This window comes from Cariama cristata, unplaced genomic scaffold (genome assembly GCF_000690535.1).
Source record: "Cariama cristata isolate BGI_N322 unplaced genomic scaffold, ASM69053v1 scaffold19558, whole genome shotgun sequence".
Lineage (NCBI taxonomy): Eukaryota > Metazoa > Chordata > Aves > Cariamiformes > Cariamidae > Cariama > Cariama cristata.
Genome location: NW_009633182.1, coordinates 43,496 through 62,941, shown reverse-complemented (window position 1 = coordinate 62,941; position 19,446 = coordinate 43,496). Strand labels below are relative to the sequence as shown.

General features: G+C 37.2%; 1 protein-coding gene across 1 annotated transcript in view; it reads left to right on the top strand.

Moving 5' to 3' along the window:
- GYS2 (glycogen synthase 2 (liver)) overlaps positions 1–19,446 on the top strand; it is a 45,860-nt gene that overhangs the window by 22,194 nt on the left and 4,220 nt on the right. The window contains exons 5-13 of the mRNA XM_009706671.1: positions 1,361–1,505; positions 6,727–6,844; positions 7,247–7,367; positions 9,886–9,992; positions 13,228–13,287; positions 13,932–14,010; positions 14,640–14,753; positions 16,942–17,068; positions 18,881–18,976. Of these exons, the coding sequence (XP_009704973.1) occupies positions 1,361–1,505; positions 6,727–6,844; positions 7,247–7,367; positions 9,886–9,992; positions 13,228–13,287; positions 13,932–14,010; positions 14,640–14,753; positions 16,942–17,068; positions 18,881–18,976 (967 nt within the window). The remainder of the gene's footprint in view (positions 1–1,360; positions 1,506–6,726; positions 6,845–7,246; positions 7,368–9,885; positions 9,993–13,227; positions 13,288–13,931; positions 14,011–14,639; positions 14,754–16,941; positions 17,069–18,880; positions 18,977–19,446) is intronic.

The window sequence follows — 19,446 nt, the reverse complement described above, 5'->3', positions numbered from 1 at the left end:
AAGACATCTGCATCCTCATCTGTATCTGTACCTATCTAAGTAAAACTAAAAAATTATTTGCTTAAATCTTGTTCCCTGAAATGGTTCACATGTGCTGAAATTTCCTAAAAAGTGTTCTATACCAACCTTAAGCATATACTCAGCATGAAAAGTCACAGTCTAAACAGCTTTACTTCTGGCTAAGTTCTAAATTGCTAAAAGCAGCTAGCTGCGGCAAAGGTCAGATAGTCCTAACTATAGAAATTGCTGTCTGCCCAGCCTATAATAGTGGTTAAATCTATTATGGTCAATGAAGTTACAGAGTCAAATGCAATCAAAATCAGAGTGTGCACCTAGCATTAGGCAGTGATAATGACAGAGCTCATTGAGAGTCATTGTCACTCTCCATGTAACCCACACAGTGTATTTGATGCCCATGCTGTTGACCTTAGGAGGTCAACGCTTCTGTTCCCAGAAGTGAAACATCATGTAAGTCTAAGAGGATTGTAATTTAATTGTAATCATTGACACCCCATTAGCATTATTCTTTTTTAAACTACATCGTACTGGTTTTGCACTGGACATCATCAGTGACCATTGGAACCTTTAAGCATGGTATCAATAGGTGTTGTGCATTTTTTTCCCACCAGTAAAAAAAGGAGTAGCTGCAAGGTTTAAAGGTGATTTAGAAATACACTGGTATTTGGGCTGGTCTTATCTAGCAGTTTAACTTACATTCACGTCTAGAAATTAATGGAGTTCAAATTGAAGTAAAAGGAGCGGCAAATAACAGTGATGAAGTTGGAGGAAAAACATCTCTGAGTATAAGAAAATATCTCATTTTCTATTTTCTTTGTTCCCTCAGGATTTGTAACTGAGTCCTTACATCCTACCTCTCCACCACAATTCCACTTCTGTCTTGCCTACCCATGATTACCACCATTCTACCCAGTTCCCAGGTTGTCTCCTCATCCCCATTCCTTCTTTTTTCCTTTTTCCCCTGTAACTTCAGTTACCAGCAACTTCACTGCTCTCCCAAGTTTTCCAACAAGTCCAGGCAAGATGCAGCATGACATATTGCCAGGCAGCAGGCCAAATAGCAGAGATCCTTACCTTTCATGGGATTGTTAATCTAGGTCTCCTTCCATTGCAGAGCTGCCATTTTTTCACTAACATGCAGGAACTGAGGCCTCTCTTGCTCCTTCAAACTCTTTGAAGTTGATAACATGGTTCAAAAAACAGGAAGACAAAACAACACCATAACCGTATGATTCTTATTTCCTGGGGAAATCAAGCTTAACATGGGAAACGTTCCTTGTGGTAATAAGTCTGATGAGCATATCACACAGGTGTCTTTTTTGTTTGTTTTATTATTTAACAGTTTGACATTGACAAGGAAGCAGGAGAGAGACAGATTTACCATCGATACTGTATGGAACGGGCATCTGTACATTGTGCCCATGTGTTCACCACAGTCTCACAGATAACAGCTATAGAAGCCGAACATATGCTTAAAAGAAATCCTGGTAAGACCTGAATTGTTTTCTTACTATATTTCCTCTGAGCACCTACATTTCCTCAGATTGAATGAAAATCATAGAGACGGGTATACAAACATGACGAGCAAGGACACATGCATAGGTAGGTCTGGCCACTATACAGAGAATAATCAGTTTCCAAAAGAAAAGCGCAGGTACTGTCAGCTGAAACACTTTATAGTAGCATATATAATCCAAAAGAAATTGAGTTCAGCACCATTTAATAACTGCTTTCAGTACCTTTTCAGGAGGGCATTAGTTTAACTCCATGGATGTTAGGCTTGCTTTGCAAGGACATCTCAGCTTCAGGAGTTTTTTCTATAGCAGGGTTTGCAGGGATGGTAATGTATTCAGGTCAAATGACGAAAGCAGAAGCTGGAACCTTTGTAATGCATTTCACCAGATTTTACAGTGTGAGATTTGTTCTTTTGCTAGAGATGAGTGATATATATTTTTAGAAATGTAGCAAAAAGTTTCATATGCAAAACAGAATGTTAGATGAGCTTTGCTTTCCAGTGCTAATGCTGTTTTTCTTTACTTAATATTGAAAGAGATGAGAAGGCAAAAAACAAACCGTAAATCGGTACAGTTCATTTCCCTGTATCTCTCACAGCTAGGAGTAGCAGTGTGGTTGTGGTCATCATGATCTTAGGACCTAACCATGATAAGTTTCGTAGATAGATACAATATTTTCTATTAGACCTACCAGTAGATTTTGAAAAATTAGTTGAGGTATGTGCTCAACAGTTTGTCTGATTTTCCCCTTTGTATTAGTCTCATAAAATATGGAACTTACCAACAAACCTTGTCATGTTCCATGCATGGTGTTTGAATGAGGTCATGATCCTAGTTTGGTGTATCGCTAAAGTTCTCTTTAAATCAGCACAGTGCTTTATAAGGACAAGCCACAATACTCTATCTGCAGGTAATCATCATGGGGGAAAAACTGCACAAATATTTTGAGACTATTTAGCAGGTGTGTTCACATCTTAGTAGGTTATTTTAAGTATAGAAGTGTTCAAATTTGGGTTTTTTTGGTTTCTTATTCTTTGTAGGTGTTTTTTAGATAAATTGCAGTGCTAATTATAGTTTGGGACTGTTATCCCCGTTAACTTCAATGCTTCAAGCCACATTGTGGTCCATGCATCAGGATAAGAGTTGTCCATTTGATCCTTTGCCTCATTCCTGACTAATTGTCAATAGGATGATGAACTTTGAAGATTTTTCCTTTTAATTCTAAACATAACAGCTGTGTCTTAAAAGTAATGTAAGTGTTCATTCATCTAATCTGGGATGTCTCTGAAAGGTCTTGTTTGTACCAAGTGCAGAGCATTTGACCTCTGAAAATCAGACTTTTGAAGCTGTTTTATATTGGCATGAGGCTTCTCCCCACAACAGCTACTCTTGAAAAATCATAGTTTATGTTTTGGGATTTTAGGAGACTGAAATGAGTCTGAATCCAGTTTAATTTGGGAGAGAAAATCCGCAGACTGCTCACAGATAGAACGTCAGTTGCAATGGAAGAGAATTCCATGCTCAGAGATTCACAGACCTGAGCTCTTTTTGATTATTCTTGCAACCAAGTAAATATATTTAGTGTGTGGGTTAAAAAATTGTTGACACATATCATGCTTCATGTTGACAGAGCTAGAAAGAAATTCGATAGGATTTGGTACCCCAAATCTTAGTAGACAATTATAAGTGGAAAATATGTTCTGGTGGGAATAAATAATAGTTTCTTTGAATCTTAGACCACAGGCAAACTGTGTAGGAGTCTATTCTCATACTATTTATTCTGTCTGAAGTTGTGAAATCAACATAGACATTGGCTGTTCAGAAAGGTCAGCAATCCTTCAGTAGATCATTAAGCTTGAATTCTGCAAAGGAACATGAATGCTGAAAGAATGTGGACACTTCTCGATCCACCTTAAAAATAAACTTCAAAAAGGGGATAAAGAATTGGCACAATTAACTTTTATTTGCATTTGAATTTATTGAGAGGTAAACTTTGTAACAAAGTTGTTAACTAAAAATAACCGAGGAAATGTGATAAGTGGAGCAGTCTCTGCTACTTCTCATTAACATTAAACTTGGATTATAATTTAAATTATAAATCTCATCACTTGGAAAAGCCCCTTTAAAATTCAGTAGACATGATTGCGTAGAGAGCTTTTGCACCAGGACAAAGGCCAATTTGCCAGTCTAAACCTGGCAGAATGACTGCTTGCATTACACTGATTTCACTTGCTGCTGTTGTTATTTGATCAATAATTTATCAAACCATATTTGTCAAAAGCTTGAGTATCTAATGCTGAACCTGTTTTCTTTGATGTATCATGCAAGATTCTGTCAGTGATCATAAGTTATGTTCCTGTGATTTGAAAACTGATATTAGGAGATTTCTAATATTTTCATTCAGGTATGAAACATATTTCTCATTAGCAGTACAGAAGACTTTGAATCAAAATTCCAAGAGACAAGTATCTGTTAAGATCTAGGTCTAGACTTTGTATCTGTATATATTTGATCAAAATAATAGAAGCAAACTCTGAAAAAGTATGAGTCAACCCTGAATCTTAGTGATTTATCAACAGAAAACTTCATACTGTGCTATTATTACTTAAAACAATGCCAGTTTCTTTCCTATAAATATAGAAGTCAAATCATTCTGATCTGACTTACTTGGGACAATTTTAAAACAAAAATGTCATTAATTCATTGAACAACAAAAACCCCAAACCACTCAAAATAGGAACAAATCTCTCTTTCATCGCTTCTTCCCTAGGGCAAGGGCATATTGCTTCACATATTCAAAATATTATTGCATGTTGAGCAGAAATAGTGAACGGCGTGCTTTGGGCCACCATGTCTGTTCAGTATCTCAAAAGCCTAAATAAGAGATGGATTGAGCCCCAATCCTGATGAAAGGGTAAATGAAACTGCAGTTGAATCAAAAAACATGGGAGTAGGTTATATATAGGCTGCTGATGATAGATGAGAGTGTCCAAAACTGCCTGATAAATGAATGCGAGAGAGTCGACGGAAACTGGCCAGAAATACCCAGTCAAGGATTCTTACTTTATTGGCAAGAGCTTGAAATGGTTGCAGTATCAAAGCTATGTCCTGCATGAGCCAGTTCTTCCATGCTGAACATGGAACAGATCAGAGGAAGTAGAAGATATGTTGTTGGTAAAAACAAAGAGAAATTGAAGGGTGTTTCTGCACTATTGACCTCCCACTCATATGATGCCACATAGGTCTTTGTTCAGAGCAGCTCCTAGTGCAGGGCAGCAGAAGGTAAGAACACAAGTTTTCTTGTCAGGCTCACCAAGACTGTCCTTTCCGGTCACTGACAACCAAATCCTAAGTGCCTAACAAGTAAAGATTTCCTGGTAAAAGCTGGTCTTTAGTTTCAAATGTGTATCTCAAGACACATCCATCGAATTTTTTTGTATTTCATGGTTCATAATAAAGGTCATATTTTTATCTACTGCTGTTTAACCTAGAGAGTCTCAAAAAAACTTCACAAGATAAAGCTTAATCAGAGATTACTTACCTGGCAGGGAAATACATATACTGCTAAAGCAGACTGTAAGTTTCAAGGAAGTACTTAAAAATGGCCGTGGCATTTGCGTGAAAAATGTCAGGCAAGTATACTGGATAGCATATGGAGAACTGATTGTACTTATTTTAAGATTGTCTTGATGTGTAATTGTCCTGGTTTTGAAACCAAGACAGTAATCAACCAAAGGAGCCATAGATGTTTTAAAGACATCTCTATAAGTCTCTCCAGAAATAAAAGGCAGTTTTGTATTAGGTTAGATGCTGAATGCTAGACATGCAAACCTCTACTTTTGGGGGAAGGGACAGGAAACTCTGAATGACAGGCATTCTTGAATTTAAGACCACAACAGAAATAATGTTCAAGTCCTGTAATAGGGGCAAGCAAGAGACTGTACTCCCATGAGCAACCCTGATGTATGGGGAGAGCTAACCATGTGCACTGAGATCAAAGGAGATGCTGTTTTGTTTGCATGAACCATGTGTGATGGGGAATCCTATCTTACTGAAGGTCCTTTGGACGAGGCATCGAACTTTTTAAATTACTACAGTTAATGGTTGTGGTTACTAGACACCTGATGACACTTGCCAGGGGTACAAGCATGAAATCAGCACCAGTGCATCCTCTAATAATTAGCGCTTCTTGCTTCTCTGAAGATTCTTTGTATTTGAAGAACCTCTGGTATCATAAATCAGCATAGGTTTATACAAGTCAATTGTGTTACTACAAAATACATCTGCTGAGGAACTGGCCTCCCATTTCAGTTCCATACATGGCTTTCAAAAGCCAGTGCAAAGAAAAGGAAATGGCATTCTTTCCATTTGCTTCAACTAGATTTAAGGCAAGCCTTTAAATAGCTGCTGTGGTGTACCAGAAAGGTGAAGAGTGACTGACTGTCAGTGTTGGTTGGAACAAGCTATGTCTATCCTCTGTGTATATCTTATTACTCTACCTTAGAAAATACTGGAAATTACCAAATTTTAATTGTAAGATGCTTTGGAATCTTTGAGGAGAGCAGCCATACAAGTGTAAAGCACACTATTCTGTGGCTATTTTTAGGAGAAATCCAACAGGTTACTGAAAGGTAACCGTTTTAAAACCTTTAAAACCTTTTTTTAAAAGGTTTCTTATAGTCTCCCTTTTCTGGTAAATCCTCAGAAGTCTTGACAGAACAGACCTCTTTTGTGCCATGCAGTAAACAAGTGCATAGTACAGCACAGTTTCTGCTTTCAAGAGTTTTCAATCTATAGTGATAAAGCAGGCAACAGTGATATTAAGAATAAAGAGGTAAAGGGCGTATTGCACAAAAAACATGTGGCTAACCAGAGATATTACTTAAGTCTTGACAGGACAAAAGGGCATAGGGAGAGCACACTGTTCATCAGGGTCTGTGCTAATGTTGAGTACAGGTCAAAATGGTACAAAGCCAATTCAGTACTATAGACAGTGGAGTGCCACATGCAATAAATAGTTTTGTGGAGTAAGCTGGTGCAGATCATTGTGTTAGACAGTGCTGTTCCCTATCCATGAGTAGTGAGAATACATAACCTGTTCACATACTGGCAACTGAAACACACGTTGGTTCTTTCCTTAAAGATTTCTCTGATTCTGAAGATGTCTACCTTTGCCTTTTCTCTGCTTTTCCAGATGTTGTCACCCCAAATGGCTTGAACATTAAGAAATTTTCAGCAATGCATGAGTTTCAGAATTTGCATTCCATGTACAAGGCTAGGATCCAAGAGTTCATTCGAGGTCATTTCTATGGGTATGCTTTTACTTTTCAAAAATTAGCAATGATTGTCAAACACTATTTAAAGCAAGAACTAAAGCAGGAAGACTAACAAGTACTTCATAGAAATGTTACCAACTTATTCAAATATCTGTCTGGGATTTCTCAGTCAGAAGCTAAAGGAATTTTAGACACCAGTTCTAACTCTGCTTGACAGATTGTGGGAGAGGCAGAAGGTCTTGATTTTTTCATTGTTTACCCCAGATGCAGTTTATCAGATTAAGATAGTAATCTTAATTTAAAGAACAGCAGAAAAGCATCACTTCCATTATTTTCTTGGGATAATAAATTCCTCCAGAATAGAAAGCTGTTGTGTGTTTTGTTTGATTGTATCTTGAGAAATACTTTGTGCTTGTCTGTTTGTTTGCTTGGTTTCAGCCACCTTGACTTCAGTCTTGAGAAGACCTTGTTTTTCTTCATTGCTGGGAGGTACGAGTTTTCCAACAAAGGAGCTGATATGTTTCTAGAAGCCTTATCAAGATTAAACTTTTTGCTGAGGGTAAGAAAGCTTCTGCAAATGTAGATAACATAGAGCTTATGTTCAAACTTACTATACTATGGAAGTCATCTGCAAGAATTTCAATGCCATACTCTGGTTTATAGGAAAATAAATGGGGTACTCAGAGTTTTCATAAAGCTCTCTCCCTGAATCATTGGAGTATATAATGATCTCAGGCTGCTTAAAAATAATTGATTACATAGTTCAAGAAGTTAATGCATGATTACCTCCCTTGATTTTAGAGAAAAATACTGAAAATATGATTCAAGAATTTACCCCAAAGGTTTATATATTAGAAGGCAAATAAAAATAATCCTTTAATGATGTAATTAAAAATTATCTTTTTAAGCAAATGGCTTAATTCATTAGGACCTGACCATGACCTTTTAAATCTTTGGGTACTATTATCACATTGGGTGGGAATCTTGCATTAAAATTCACAGTGTGGTAGTGGCCTGATAAATAAGCATGAGGAAGCCACTCACTTCTCCATGCTTCCATTTCATCAGGTAAAAAATGAATGCAATGTTTCTAAATAACTTTATGGAGTACTTTAATGAAGATAACACCTAGGCCTTGTCACGATCAAAGAGCAGAGCACTTACCACCTACAAATGACGTCGTTGAAAATGTCTCCAAATGTGTCCCAAAGACTGATACATTTAAAATAAAAAAAAATAAATTAAAATGCTAATCAGTTTTCAGTCATCTAGCAAGGATCAATTGTCTGTTGTCTCAGACTCTCTCTATTGTACTCTATCATTTAAATGAAAAATATATAAAAAATAAATATATATTAAAAATATTGATACTATATTGTCAGCAGGGCTGAAAAAATATTAATTTTCAAAGCCCTAAGTACACTTGTTCTACTGCCATCTTCTATTAATACACCATTAGAGCCTGTGGACTTTCTGGAAATACTTAATTCATTCACTCACACAACAGGTCACCTCACATAACAAGTGTTTCTTCTACAACTTTGCCAAACAACTGACTTTTGTTGTTTGGCAATACTGTGCTACATCATCTACCTGTTAATGGCATTTACATAGCTATTAACTATGAATGCTGATAATGTGGAAGGTCTTATGTGGTAAGAGGGAAAGAATTGCTTGAGCAATGATTGCAGCAATCTCTTATTGTATCTAATGATTTATATGACATCAATGACAAGCTAGGCTGATGGAAAGTCAGCCTCAGGAAGTGAGGCTAGTTTTCCAAAGCTCTGTAGAACAGAGTACTCTGACTTGCTGCTCCCATAAGCTGAGCCAGGCTTTATTGCGTTATTGTTCCAATATGCATGCCAGCACCTGATTAGCTGTTCAAAGAACACTTGCTCTGTAATTATTTCAAGAGGTAATTCCATTGGGAACAGCAGAATACCTGTACTACCTGTGAATCTGGGAACAGTGGTGCTTCTTAAACAAGTCCCAGTGGTGTGCTTGAACCTAAAAAATACACAGCATTGGATGGAATTACTTTATTTTATAGAGTCCTTTTCCTCTGCTACTTGAAAACCTTACTAACATTTTAGAAATAAAATATGAATGTTAGGACAGATTATTAATACACACTGAGATCATAGCATAATGGACTTCAAACCTGCTTTGAAGAGAGGGGAGGGAAGAACCTTAAAATGATAGATGACTCCTATAGGTTATTTTATACTATACATTTCCCTGTACCTCAGTGTGAGAGAATGCCTGCTAAATTTTAGAATGGAGGCAATTCAAAATAATTTAATTTTTACAGCTCTGAACAGAGTTCACCCTTAGCTTTTCTTTAAATAGTTGCTGACAGGAGTACAACCTCATCCTGCTCCATGCAAGGAATCCCTTGTGGACCTGATATTCTGAACCTTGTTAACTGCACAGGAGAAACCAGCAAGTGAAACCATCTATAAGTAAAGGGTCAGATTTTTATGGTAAATGCTTTTTGCCTTTGCAGTAGCTGGATGTGAGAGATGACCAAGAAGTTACTTGCAGCTTTTTGTGTGTCTGGCAGGGTCTTTGCCAGAGGTTCAGGTAGATAGTGGTTGTTATCACGCCTCTTTCTGCCCATGCATCTGGGACACTATTGCTATAGAATGTAGTTCTGCTTGCTGCTATAGGGAATCCCTTGCCCCATGCCTGGGCACATCTCAGCTAGTAAATTAATTACTTAGTTTTTTGAGCCAACATAGTTTGTGTCAGGTGAGAAAATGTGTGTAGGATTTTTATTTTTTCCAGTTGATGTTCACATCCTAAGCCATGGTCTCTAAACCATGAGAAGTCAGGAAGATCTCTATTGCCCAGATTGGAACTGGCTGACACGTGTTTACCTGTATCTATCCTCAGCTATATCTCTGACTTGACAAAATCTTCATAACTAAAGGGAGAGGTATAAGATCAGCACCTTCCTGGACAACGAATCAAAGTGCATTGGCTTTTCCTGTGACTAATTCTTGGTGTTAAAGTTGGCTGTGATACCTTGTAGTGAGATTCTTTTTTTTCCTCTCCATCTTGTGTCCATGTAGGTTCATAAGACTGATGTTACAGTTGTTGTGTTCTTCATCATGCCAGCAAAGACAAACAATTTCAATGTGGAAACCCTGAAAGGACAAGCAGTTCGGAAGCAGCTCTGGTAATTGCTATTGTCATTGAGGGCCTTCTACAGTGAATTGAGAAGACATGCAAAAGTTTCTGAATAATGCTCTTTCTCTTTGCTTTGCTGAAATTGAGGATTGTGGGTAACTAGAATGTATTTTTGGGATTGAAAGAGATGGGAATGATAAATAAGGGTAAATATTTCTCCTTTTTTCTCCTAGGTTATTTTTAGTAAACTTGCCTTGCCATTCTTTGTAACAAGTTAGCAAATAGTACTTGTTTTGCAGTGACAAAGTCAAAGCTTCTAGAAAATCCAATGCTCTGGATGTCTTCTGACTATTTCTGCTACTCCCTTTGGACAAGCCATTGAGCTCCCACAAAATAAGGACTGCCTGCTAATTTATCAGAGTGAGCTTCTCTGCCACTGGTGGAAAAAAGAAATTCTATACATGTCCTCTTTTATTTAGAAATATGGAAATTGTACTGTCTAATCCAGCAGACTAACAGTTGATAACAATTGTCTGTAATTTTCTATATAGCCTACAATAAGCAATGCCCATACCCAAGCAGTGAAGCTTACAGCTATAAAAGGAAAATTGTCACAGCCCTTCTCAGTTTAACAGTTTTCATTTTACAACTTCCCAAACAAAAAGGCAAAGCAAGGTCAGACTTAACCTTCACCTCAATTTAACTGCTATGTGATTCTACGCAGGAAAACACACATGTTGTTAGGTACTTCTGAACTGGGAGACATGGCAAAACTTTCAAATTTATAAAGAAAATCAGTGGTGGGTTATCGAGGATGAATGTTGTTTAAAAAAGTGAAAAATGTCATTTCATTCTATGTATTTACAGATTAATTATCTAAGCAGGGAAATGGAAGTGTGCACCTTGTCAGGTGGCTAGGGGAGTTAAACTCTGCTGCAGATGTAAGGAAGGTAGTTTTAAAGCTAAGGGACTAAAACCCACAAGACCTAACTTCTGCTTTTATGCCTGTGTCTCACTGTGTTTAACCTTTTTCTGATGCCAGTTCTATTTTTATAAAATGATAGAAATCTAAACGACTTGGAGATCTGTAGATGAAAGGCACTGTGTAAGAGAAGGATATTATTTATCTTGTTATCTCATTAACTGCTTTCAGCAGATGATGTCTGGCTCAGTTTCTGGATATCAGTAATCAAGTTGAAGTCTTTGATTAAGGAATACTAAACCTGCACAAAAACAGTGGCAAAAATAGTTTAACAAGGATCATTGAAATAATTTAGATTTTGCCATATCTGGAAAAGAAGACAGATAGGAGAAATCAATCTACTTTTCAGATTATCTCTCGAGTCATCACACAGCAACTCCTTGGGACTTACAGGAAACATTCTACCTGGTTACCACTCTGGAAACAGATACCACAAATGTAGAGTTTGGAATTAATTTTCCAACTCTGGCTTCCTAAAAGTAATGCATCTGAGCTGCCTTCACTGACAGTGAGCAGTGATGGTTCACTCCAAATGATGTTTCATCCTATACTACCTCAGGAGGTGTCTAAGATGAGTGAAATGGACTGTCACACTCTGCAGATGTGTGGAGGATCTGTGCAATTAGCTTAAACTGTAGATGGCTGAAGTGGGGTAACATAGCCAGAGTTTTTAATGAGAACTCTGTATACAAGAACTATAGGAAAATAATGTGAGTGCAGTGAGAAACAGCCATGCTTGCAACAAGTGCTTTTGGCCTCTGCTTTGTCTTTGATTCAAAGTATGTAATGTTTGAATATTATACAACAGGTAAGTATTAAATAAATAATATAGCGCTATTAGGAAAGTTTAATGAAATATGCAAAGATTTTTCACTATTGTATCTCTACTAAATGGTTATTTCTCTGGTACTCAGTAATGCAAGCACAATAGTAACAGTAAAGGTAAACCTAAAGATGTGAAATCATGCAAAAAGTGCTTGTTCCAGCTATTCTTCCCACTATGCTCTGTGAAAAGCAAAAGACCCTTTGAATCATCATATGCAGCATTATCATGGTCATAATCTGGAGCTTCTGGACAAAACCACCTGATATCAGTATTACATGATAATATTAGATTATTTTAAGAATGCCACGGAAATTAAATAAAAGAAGAGGTTGGCACTTCAGTAAAGGAATATATGATGGCTTATCTGGGATATAAAATCCCTTGTTTCCTCTGCTTCTGAAAGAGCAATCTATGCTATCTGTGTTAAGTTTTGGATATCGTGCATGGCATGAGTCTATGAAAATATAGTCATGAGGGGACTAGCTTACTGGGATTTGGATCAATTTGGTTTGACATTTAGCTGCTTTACAACTCATCCAAAATTAACTCATCCACTATTGTGTCTATGTGACTTGGGAGAGAACAACTGAAAACAGGTATGTGGATTCTCAGATTGGTAAAGTTTAGGATTTCTCTTAACAAGTTTTGTCTTAGCCTAAAGTATAATTCTTAGAGATCAGAAAGGCAGGAAAAGTTCCATGAAGTGGGTGTTTTACTCAAATTGAGAGTGCATTTGCTATTTTGGCAACAGCACTTCCAGCTGTACTTTCAAGTTATTTCAGCTAGGGGCAGGATAATATTAAATGACTCTTTGCATTTAGAACAGTTGTTCACTGGAGTTCTGTCTTAACTAAAATATAACATTTGTCTGGCACAGGCTTTATTATTAGGTTAAAACATGGCCTGAGCTTTCCAGGAAGTTTTTTTGTTTGCAAACTAATTTATGGCAAACTACCTTTTAGTCTAACGCTTGTTTTCAAAAGTCTCTTTGAGTTAGGGAATAGGGCAGAAAGTGAAGGGAGAAGCTTGCTTTAAAATCTCTATTTGTTTAACTCATATCTTACATCTTTCTACCAGGTCAAGTTAAATTGGAGATGTCTCAGTCTTTATTAGTCTCCAATGTTAATGAATGTTTCTGTATGTAGAGTCATATATATGCTCTTTTTTTCATAGCTGAGATGAAAATGTGGTCTACTGATCAGAGCAAAATATTAGAAGGAATCACTAGTGAGGTCTGCTCCTGGCTTTCGCAGTGCATTCACCTTTGGATGCAGGTCAAATCCTCAGTTGTGTTGAAATCTGTCAGTATGGCTGCTGGCTGGATCAAAGAGCTTTGAGAACCAGACCTCTATCTGCTTCTGCATTCTTGGTTCCATCAGTACACGTGAAAGCACAATTTAATTTCCAAAAGCAGGAATCCTTTTTATTCTGTCCTGGATTCTCCTGTTTTATACATATATTTATTTATTTTCCTAGGGACACTGCACAATCTGTGAAAGAAAAGTTTGGAAAGAAACTCTACAATGCCCTGCTAAAGTGAGTGTATCGGTTACTTTGCCTTGCAGAGTCACATATTCAGCTGGCTTACCTGTGGTGTTTCTGTGCTTCTACTCTTTGTGTAAGAAATTTTGACATCCATAGGAAGGGCATAGGAGAAGGATATGGGACCATCTGTTCCATATACACGTTACTTGTTCAATAACAAATCACAGAGAAAATATTTAAAGGTACTAGCATCCCATTGTGCAAAGAGCCTTAAGAGACACAGGGGATGTCTAAGTAACGCAAAGGCTTTTATTCACTGTCAAAAATGAGCTACCTCAGCTTAAAAAATCTCCAGAGACATAGTATGTATTAGTGTCTTAGTCATATCCTTCCAAAAGACACTTGGAAGTGAATGACCCAAAGAACAGATGGGATGACTGGAACTTCAGCAAAATCAAGGTGTGTCTGAAAAACAGAAAAAAAGAATCCTTTAGCTTTTTTGGAAGCTAATTGGAAGGTCAGCAAGTGTGTGGGAGAACAAAATGTAGGGAATATAGAAGAGCCACGAAAACAAAGGAAAGATTCATGTTGACATCAGCAGGCTTCAGATCAGACCTTGTTTGTTGTTTCTTCATTTTCTTTATATCACTGATAATACATCATTTGGTAAAATAGGCTCTGTGTTGCCTCTGCAGAGGAGAAATTCCAGACTTGAACAAGATTCTTGACCGAGATGATATAACCATTATGAAAAGAGCCATCTTTTCAACTCAGGTCAGAAAATGTATTATTTACACAAACATCTAGTATAAATGATAAACATGTGTTTGACTTATAATGATATACATGTGTTGAAAAGAAGTTTTCAGCAAATGTACTTCTCATTGGTAACATTTAAAGATCAGCTGTGATTGTTTTTAATGAGAGTATGACCTAAACTAATTCTTTTGGGGATCCATGGATATTCCTCCAGTCAAAGGACACCAAAATTCCTAATTCTTTTTTTCTGCACTAAGTGTGAAATTTGCATTGTTCCTGAAGTCTGGATTCTTCCATTTCTATTAAATATGTAAAATCAGTCTCTTAAGGAGACATAATGTATTGACTAAGAACCTTTAAAATGAAATGGTAGGCCTCTCTAAAAGTTAGTGCAAATACATTTCTTTTGAGGTAAATGAAACAAGTCCTGTGACAGATTTTATGGTCTCATTTGTGGCCTTAGTTATATAGAAGACAACATCATATGATCATAACTTCCCCTTCTTGCCTTGAAATGAAAGAGTAAAAACCTATTCACATCGATCACAAAATCTCCCACTGTCTTCCACTAATCTTAGAAAATGGTAACAGGACTCTTTGCCAACAGTTTTGTCTGGCTTATGGATTTCCTTTTCTCTCTTTAGCGACACTGTCTGCCTCCAGTGACCACCCACAACATGATTGATGATGGCAATGATCCAATCCTCAATACCATCCGACGCATTGGCCTTTTCAATAACCGGACAGACAGAGTAAAGGTACATTCTTTTATTTTCATTTTAGATATAAAACGGAATTTCTTTAAATAGTCTTAGTCTGGATCATTCGCATGGAGAGTGCAGTCAAATTCTTGATAGGCAATATTATACTAATAGAGTACTTCTTCCCTCTTCCTCCCTTTCCAGGAATAACTACTAGTCACTTCACAGATATCCTCAGTTGCTGTTTAACCAAGTTAATTTCAAGTTAAAAATCTAATGTTAGAGAATTGTTTTCATTGCTGCTTCCTGTACGGAATGAGGAGCTACAACTGAAATCCAGAAAGTGCCACAGTTCATTTGCATCCAGATGTAAAACTCTGTAATAGATTCATTTGCTTAAAACTGGAAGTCCAGAGTTTGAGTACAGACATTTCTGGTGCATTGGTTCATCTCTTAAGAACAGCATTCTGACACTCAGCATTTGCTGTAGAAGGTAACCAGGGCTTTGATCCTGAGCAGAAATACTTTTTGTTCGTGCTGCGCTCATGTTTACACTAACTGTTGAAGCTACATTTATGTAAATAAATCCTTTCCTTACTTCCATATCTATCTTGCCAGACCACAGAAATTACCAGCTTCTGCCTTCACAAGTCTGCCAAAGTTGTTTTTTGGTCTGGCAATCTCTGGCATTCTGTCTGTTAACTATGACTATCTCATCATCTATCTATTCAAAGTAGAACCTAAAATGGCAATTTTTTCCTCTTTCAAACCTTCTTTTTGAAGTCAAATCCATAGTGTCTTTGACAACAACATACCACTTGGCCTCAGTGTTTTGGCTTTTAAACCCATGACAATAACTGAGTAAATGTTTTCCTCAACTTCCTAGTTGCTTCTTACTGGCTTAACATATTCTCTGCTAAATGTGTGTCTTCAATGAGCTCTGAGAGTGTAATATGATAATAATATACTAGATGTAACAAAAGTAGGGTGGAAGGATGCACTGTATATAAATGTAATAAATTCCTCAGAACTAACTTCTTGAAGTCGTTATAAAGCAGGTAGCATATAACATCACAGACACCTCTTCCTGCTTCTCAGCAGACTTGATTGGCTAGGTATATGTCAAGTTTGTACAAAACTGTCATTACCACTGGAAAGTTACCTGCTGCGTGAACAGGCTTAATGAGCTGAATGTCATGGACAAAAATTCTGTAAATTTCAAATGGAAAGCCGTTTTGAGAGATGTATGACATATCCATGCAGACAGAGTTGGCATGTGAAAAATAGCCTCAGAAATGCCAATAGAAAACCTTATTTGATTCACTGGGATCAAATAAGCTTGCATAATGAGCTTACAGCACATTTACTGCTTAAATACATTAATGTATTGATTTACTCAAGTGAGTAGCATGACTATATCATTAAGAAAGGATAAAAGCGGATCCTTGATATGGAATAATGGCTGCGGTATGTTTATCTGGAGAAAAAAAAGCCCAGAGAAGGTTATATCCTTTTCTCGCACTTCTTCCTCCCAAAGCTGACTGGACAGCATATACAAGGCACTTCTCTACTTAGCAGTGAAATATGGGGTAGTGACCCCAAGCCCTGCAGAGTCATGCAGATAAATTAGCTTGGGTCCTGAAAGTGGGACATTAGCCTAAGTTAGTAAGCTTTGTCTTTCAGCAAGATTAGTTAGGCTAGGCACAAGATTGTGATAATGGGGCTATAATATGTCTGGTTTCAAAATTCTCTCCGTTCTTGAGAGATCCACTGAGTACCGTAAGCATTCCTATATTTCAGTTGGATGCTGTGAAGCTCAGAAGTGCTGTATCCTCCTGAGGCCTCCTCTGGAACAAGACAGCCCAATACTCTGTACCTTGGTACAACAGACCAAGAGAACCAATTTAGTATGGCTAAATGCCACAGCCTTAGGCATAATTCTCAGTGCACATGATCTTCACTCATAAAACTGAAGATCTGTCCAGAAAAAGGGTTCATCATCACTACTATATCAGTACAATATCAGTATTTTCAGGACAAGACTGCACGCAGGCAAGATACAAGACTGCACATAGGCAGGATACATTTTAGTGTGGGAAGTAAATTAGATAACAGGTGGGCAAAAGAGGTGTTGTCCAATCACTTACGAAAAGACCAGAGTGAAGAAATTGCTTAAGCTTATTGATAATTAAAATGTATTGATGATGGTTTTCTTTCACCTCTAATGTAAGTTTTGAATAACCAGGTGATCCTACATCCAGAGTTTCTTTCTTCGACAAGCCCGTTGCTGCCCTTGGACTATGAGGAGTTTGTTAGAGGCTGCCACCTTGGCGTATTTCCATCATACTATGAGCCCTGGGGTTACACTCCAGGTAGGCAATCTGTACACTTAACTAGTATCAAAAGATGAATACCCATTCTGTTGATGCAGAATAGCTTTGCAGCCAGTTTCTTCTGGAGTGCTGAAAAAACTCTTTTGGCTCTGTTTCCTCTGCAGTGCAAAGGTCTTACTGCTGGCAAAATTTGGGGCCAGGTGGTATAAAATGGCATCTACTGACTGACAACTACTCACATTTGTCCCTGCGCTGGACCCTTTCCCATACTAACATGTAATCTTTTGATTTTCTGTGGCTTTAGAACAAAAAAAAAAATCATATTTTAAACTTAATTCTTAACATGATTCAAGGATTTTAAAAGAAGATTTAGAAGAATATACATAATGAAAAAAGTAGGGCAAGAAATCTGATGCTACCAGCCAACATAGTTCAGTGGATTTAATTCAAGATAACAAGTTTGATAGAATTACGTAACACCATATCTGAGATATTTACCACAAATGCAGTGGTAGAGAACCTCACAGACTTAAATGGAAATTTCTAAAGATGCAGAGAGCATATAGTTTCTGACTTAAAAAAATTAGCCCAGATTTCCAAAAGGCACTTAACACCTGATGAAATCAGTGCAAAGCATGAACTTGAATACCTATGAAGATCAAAGCCTAGGTGCCTGGGTTTTTTACGTCCTCCAAAATACCTTCTATCATCTTGATACACATCTGAAAGTTGGGGTGCCTCTCTGAAGAGCATTTATTGTAAGCCAATGAATCAGAATAGAAATTTTCCTCCAAGCAAGAGAGCTATTCAATTCCAAGTAAGACAACTGTCTTGCATTCCAGCAGTTTCTCTTCCTGTTCTAATCTCAGCTAAGGTATAAAGAAAGTGTAACAGCCAAGGATGATTTTGAAGTGAACATTAAAGTAAACCTGGACAGAAAAGTTAGACTAGTACTTAGCAGTTTTGAGGAAAGCTGTGATTTACCCTAGTTAAAAAGGTAGTTTCTCTTTCCTTTTCTAATGCAAAAGTGATATTCTTTATTGATACCCATTTAATTCTCCCAGAAACAAAAAGTTATTTTTTTGAGGTAGATTTATAGCTTTATTTCATAGACACTAGTTTTATTGTCATATGAATGAAGGCCAGGTAGATGGCTTCCAGCATTTCAAAGGCTATTTATTTTATCTGCATGCTGTGTTAGATTAGGCTTAAATTCATTGGCAAAAACTCTTCAAGCCTGACTAAACAGTTATTCTTACTCACAGTGATTATAGGAATAACTACAAAAGATGCATACATTTTCTAATTTTATAAAACTAGCTTCACAACTACTTTGAATGCAGTCCTGAGTTGATGGGGTTTGTTGTTTTGTTTTGTTTTTTTTTTTTCTTGCTATAGGGACCAGTTTACAAACAATGAATATCAAAATACAAAGTTTAACATGCTCCTGCACTTAAGAGATTCAGTTTTGTATATAGTTGTGAACAACTAATGAACATATATGTATATTAGGCTTCAATTTCAAATCCAAACAAACAGCCCAGACCATATATTGGAGTTCTGTTTCAACACTGGACTCCCAGAAAGTTTTTAGTTTAGCTGCTGGGGAAACACAAAGATATACTCACAAAAACAGTGTGAAATTTTCTCTTTAAAATTTCTTTTTCTTCCTTTCTTTTTTCTTTTTCTCCAAATCCACAACAAAGCATAATAGTTTTCACTTGACATTTTCAGAACAGCTCTAGTGTTATGGGACTTCTGTCTGCCTGTTTCTTTTTCTTTTTTTCTCTCAAGGTGAAACCATTCAAAGCATATTGCCCTGAAACACTTTTTGTCTGTTTCTTTTGGCAGCTGAATGTACTGTGATGGGCATTCCCAGTGTAACTACAAACCTTTCTGGATTTGGCTGTTTCATGCAGGAACATGTTGCTGATCCAGCGGCTTATGGTAAAATTTTTAACACCATACCAAAATACTGCCTCTGAGTTAGGAAAGCAAAAAGCACAGCAGCGATGTTGTTACTCCTCAATTTTGTGCTTTCAGTGGTGCAATGGAGTTCACCGGGGCAATATATTCATAGCTCTGAATATCTCATTATGCTGAACAAGCCATTCAGCTTTCATATTTATCCAAACCCTTTCCAGGTTCTCTCTCTTTTGTCTCCCTTTAACCTTTTGTCTGTTTTATCCATGCAAACTCAGTGCTCCTCATACTACTCTGGAGTCTCCCAGCGCTTCCCTTTAATGCTTCTGATTACATTGTAACTCTAAGCCCTTCAAAAGCAGCAGTGAAAATCTGCTTCTCTTTGAAGAGTCCAAGAAGGATGCACTGGGACTTCGAGCCCAGTGAAACTTGCCCCCACCAAACAAAGAGTAAATTGTCGTGTACACTAAAAAACAGACCTGTGAAAATAAAAG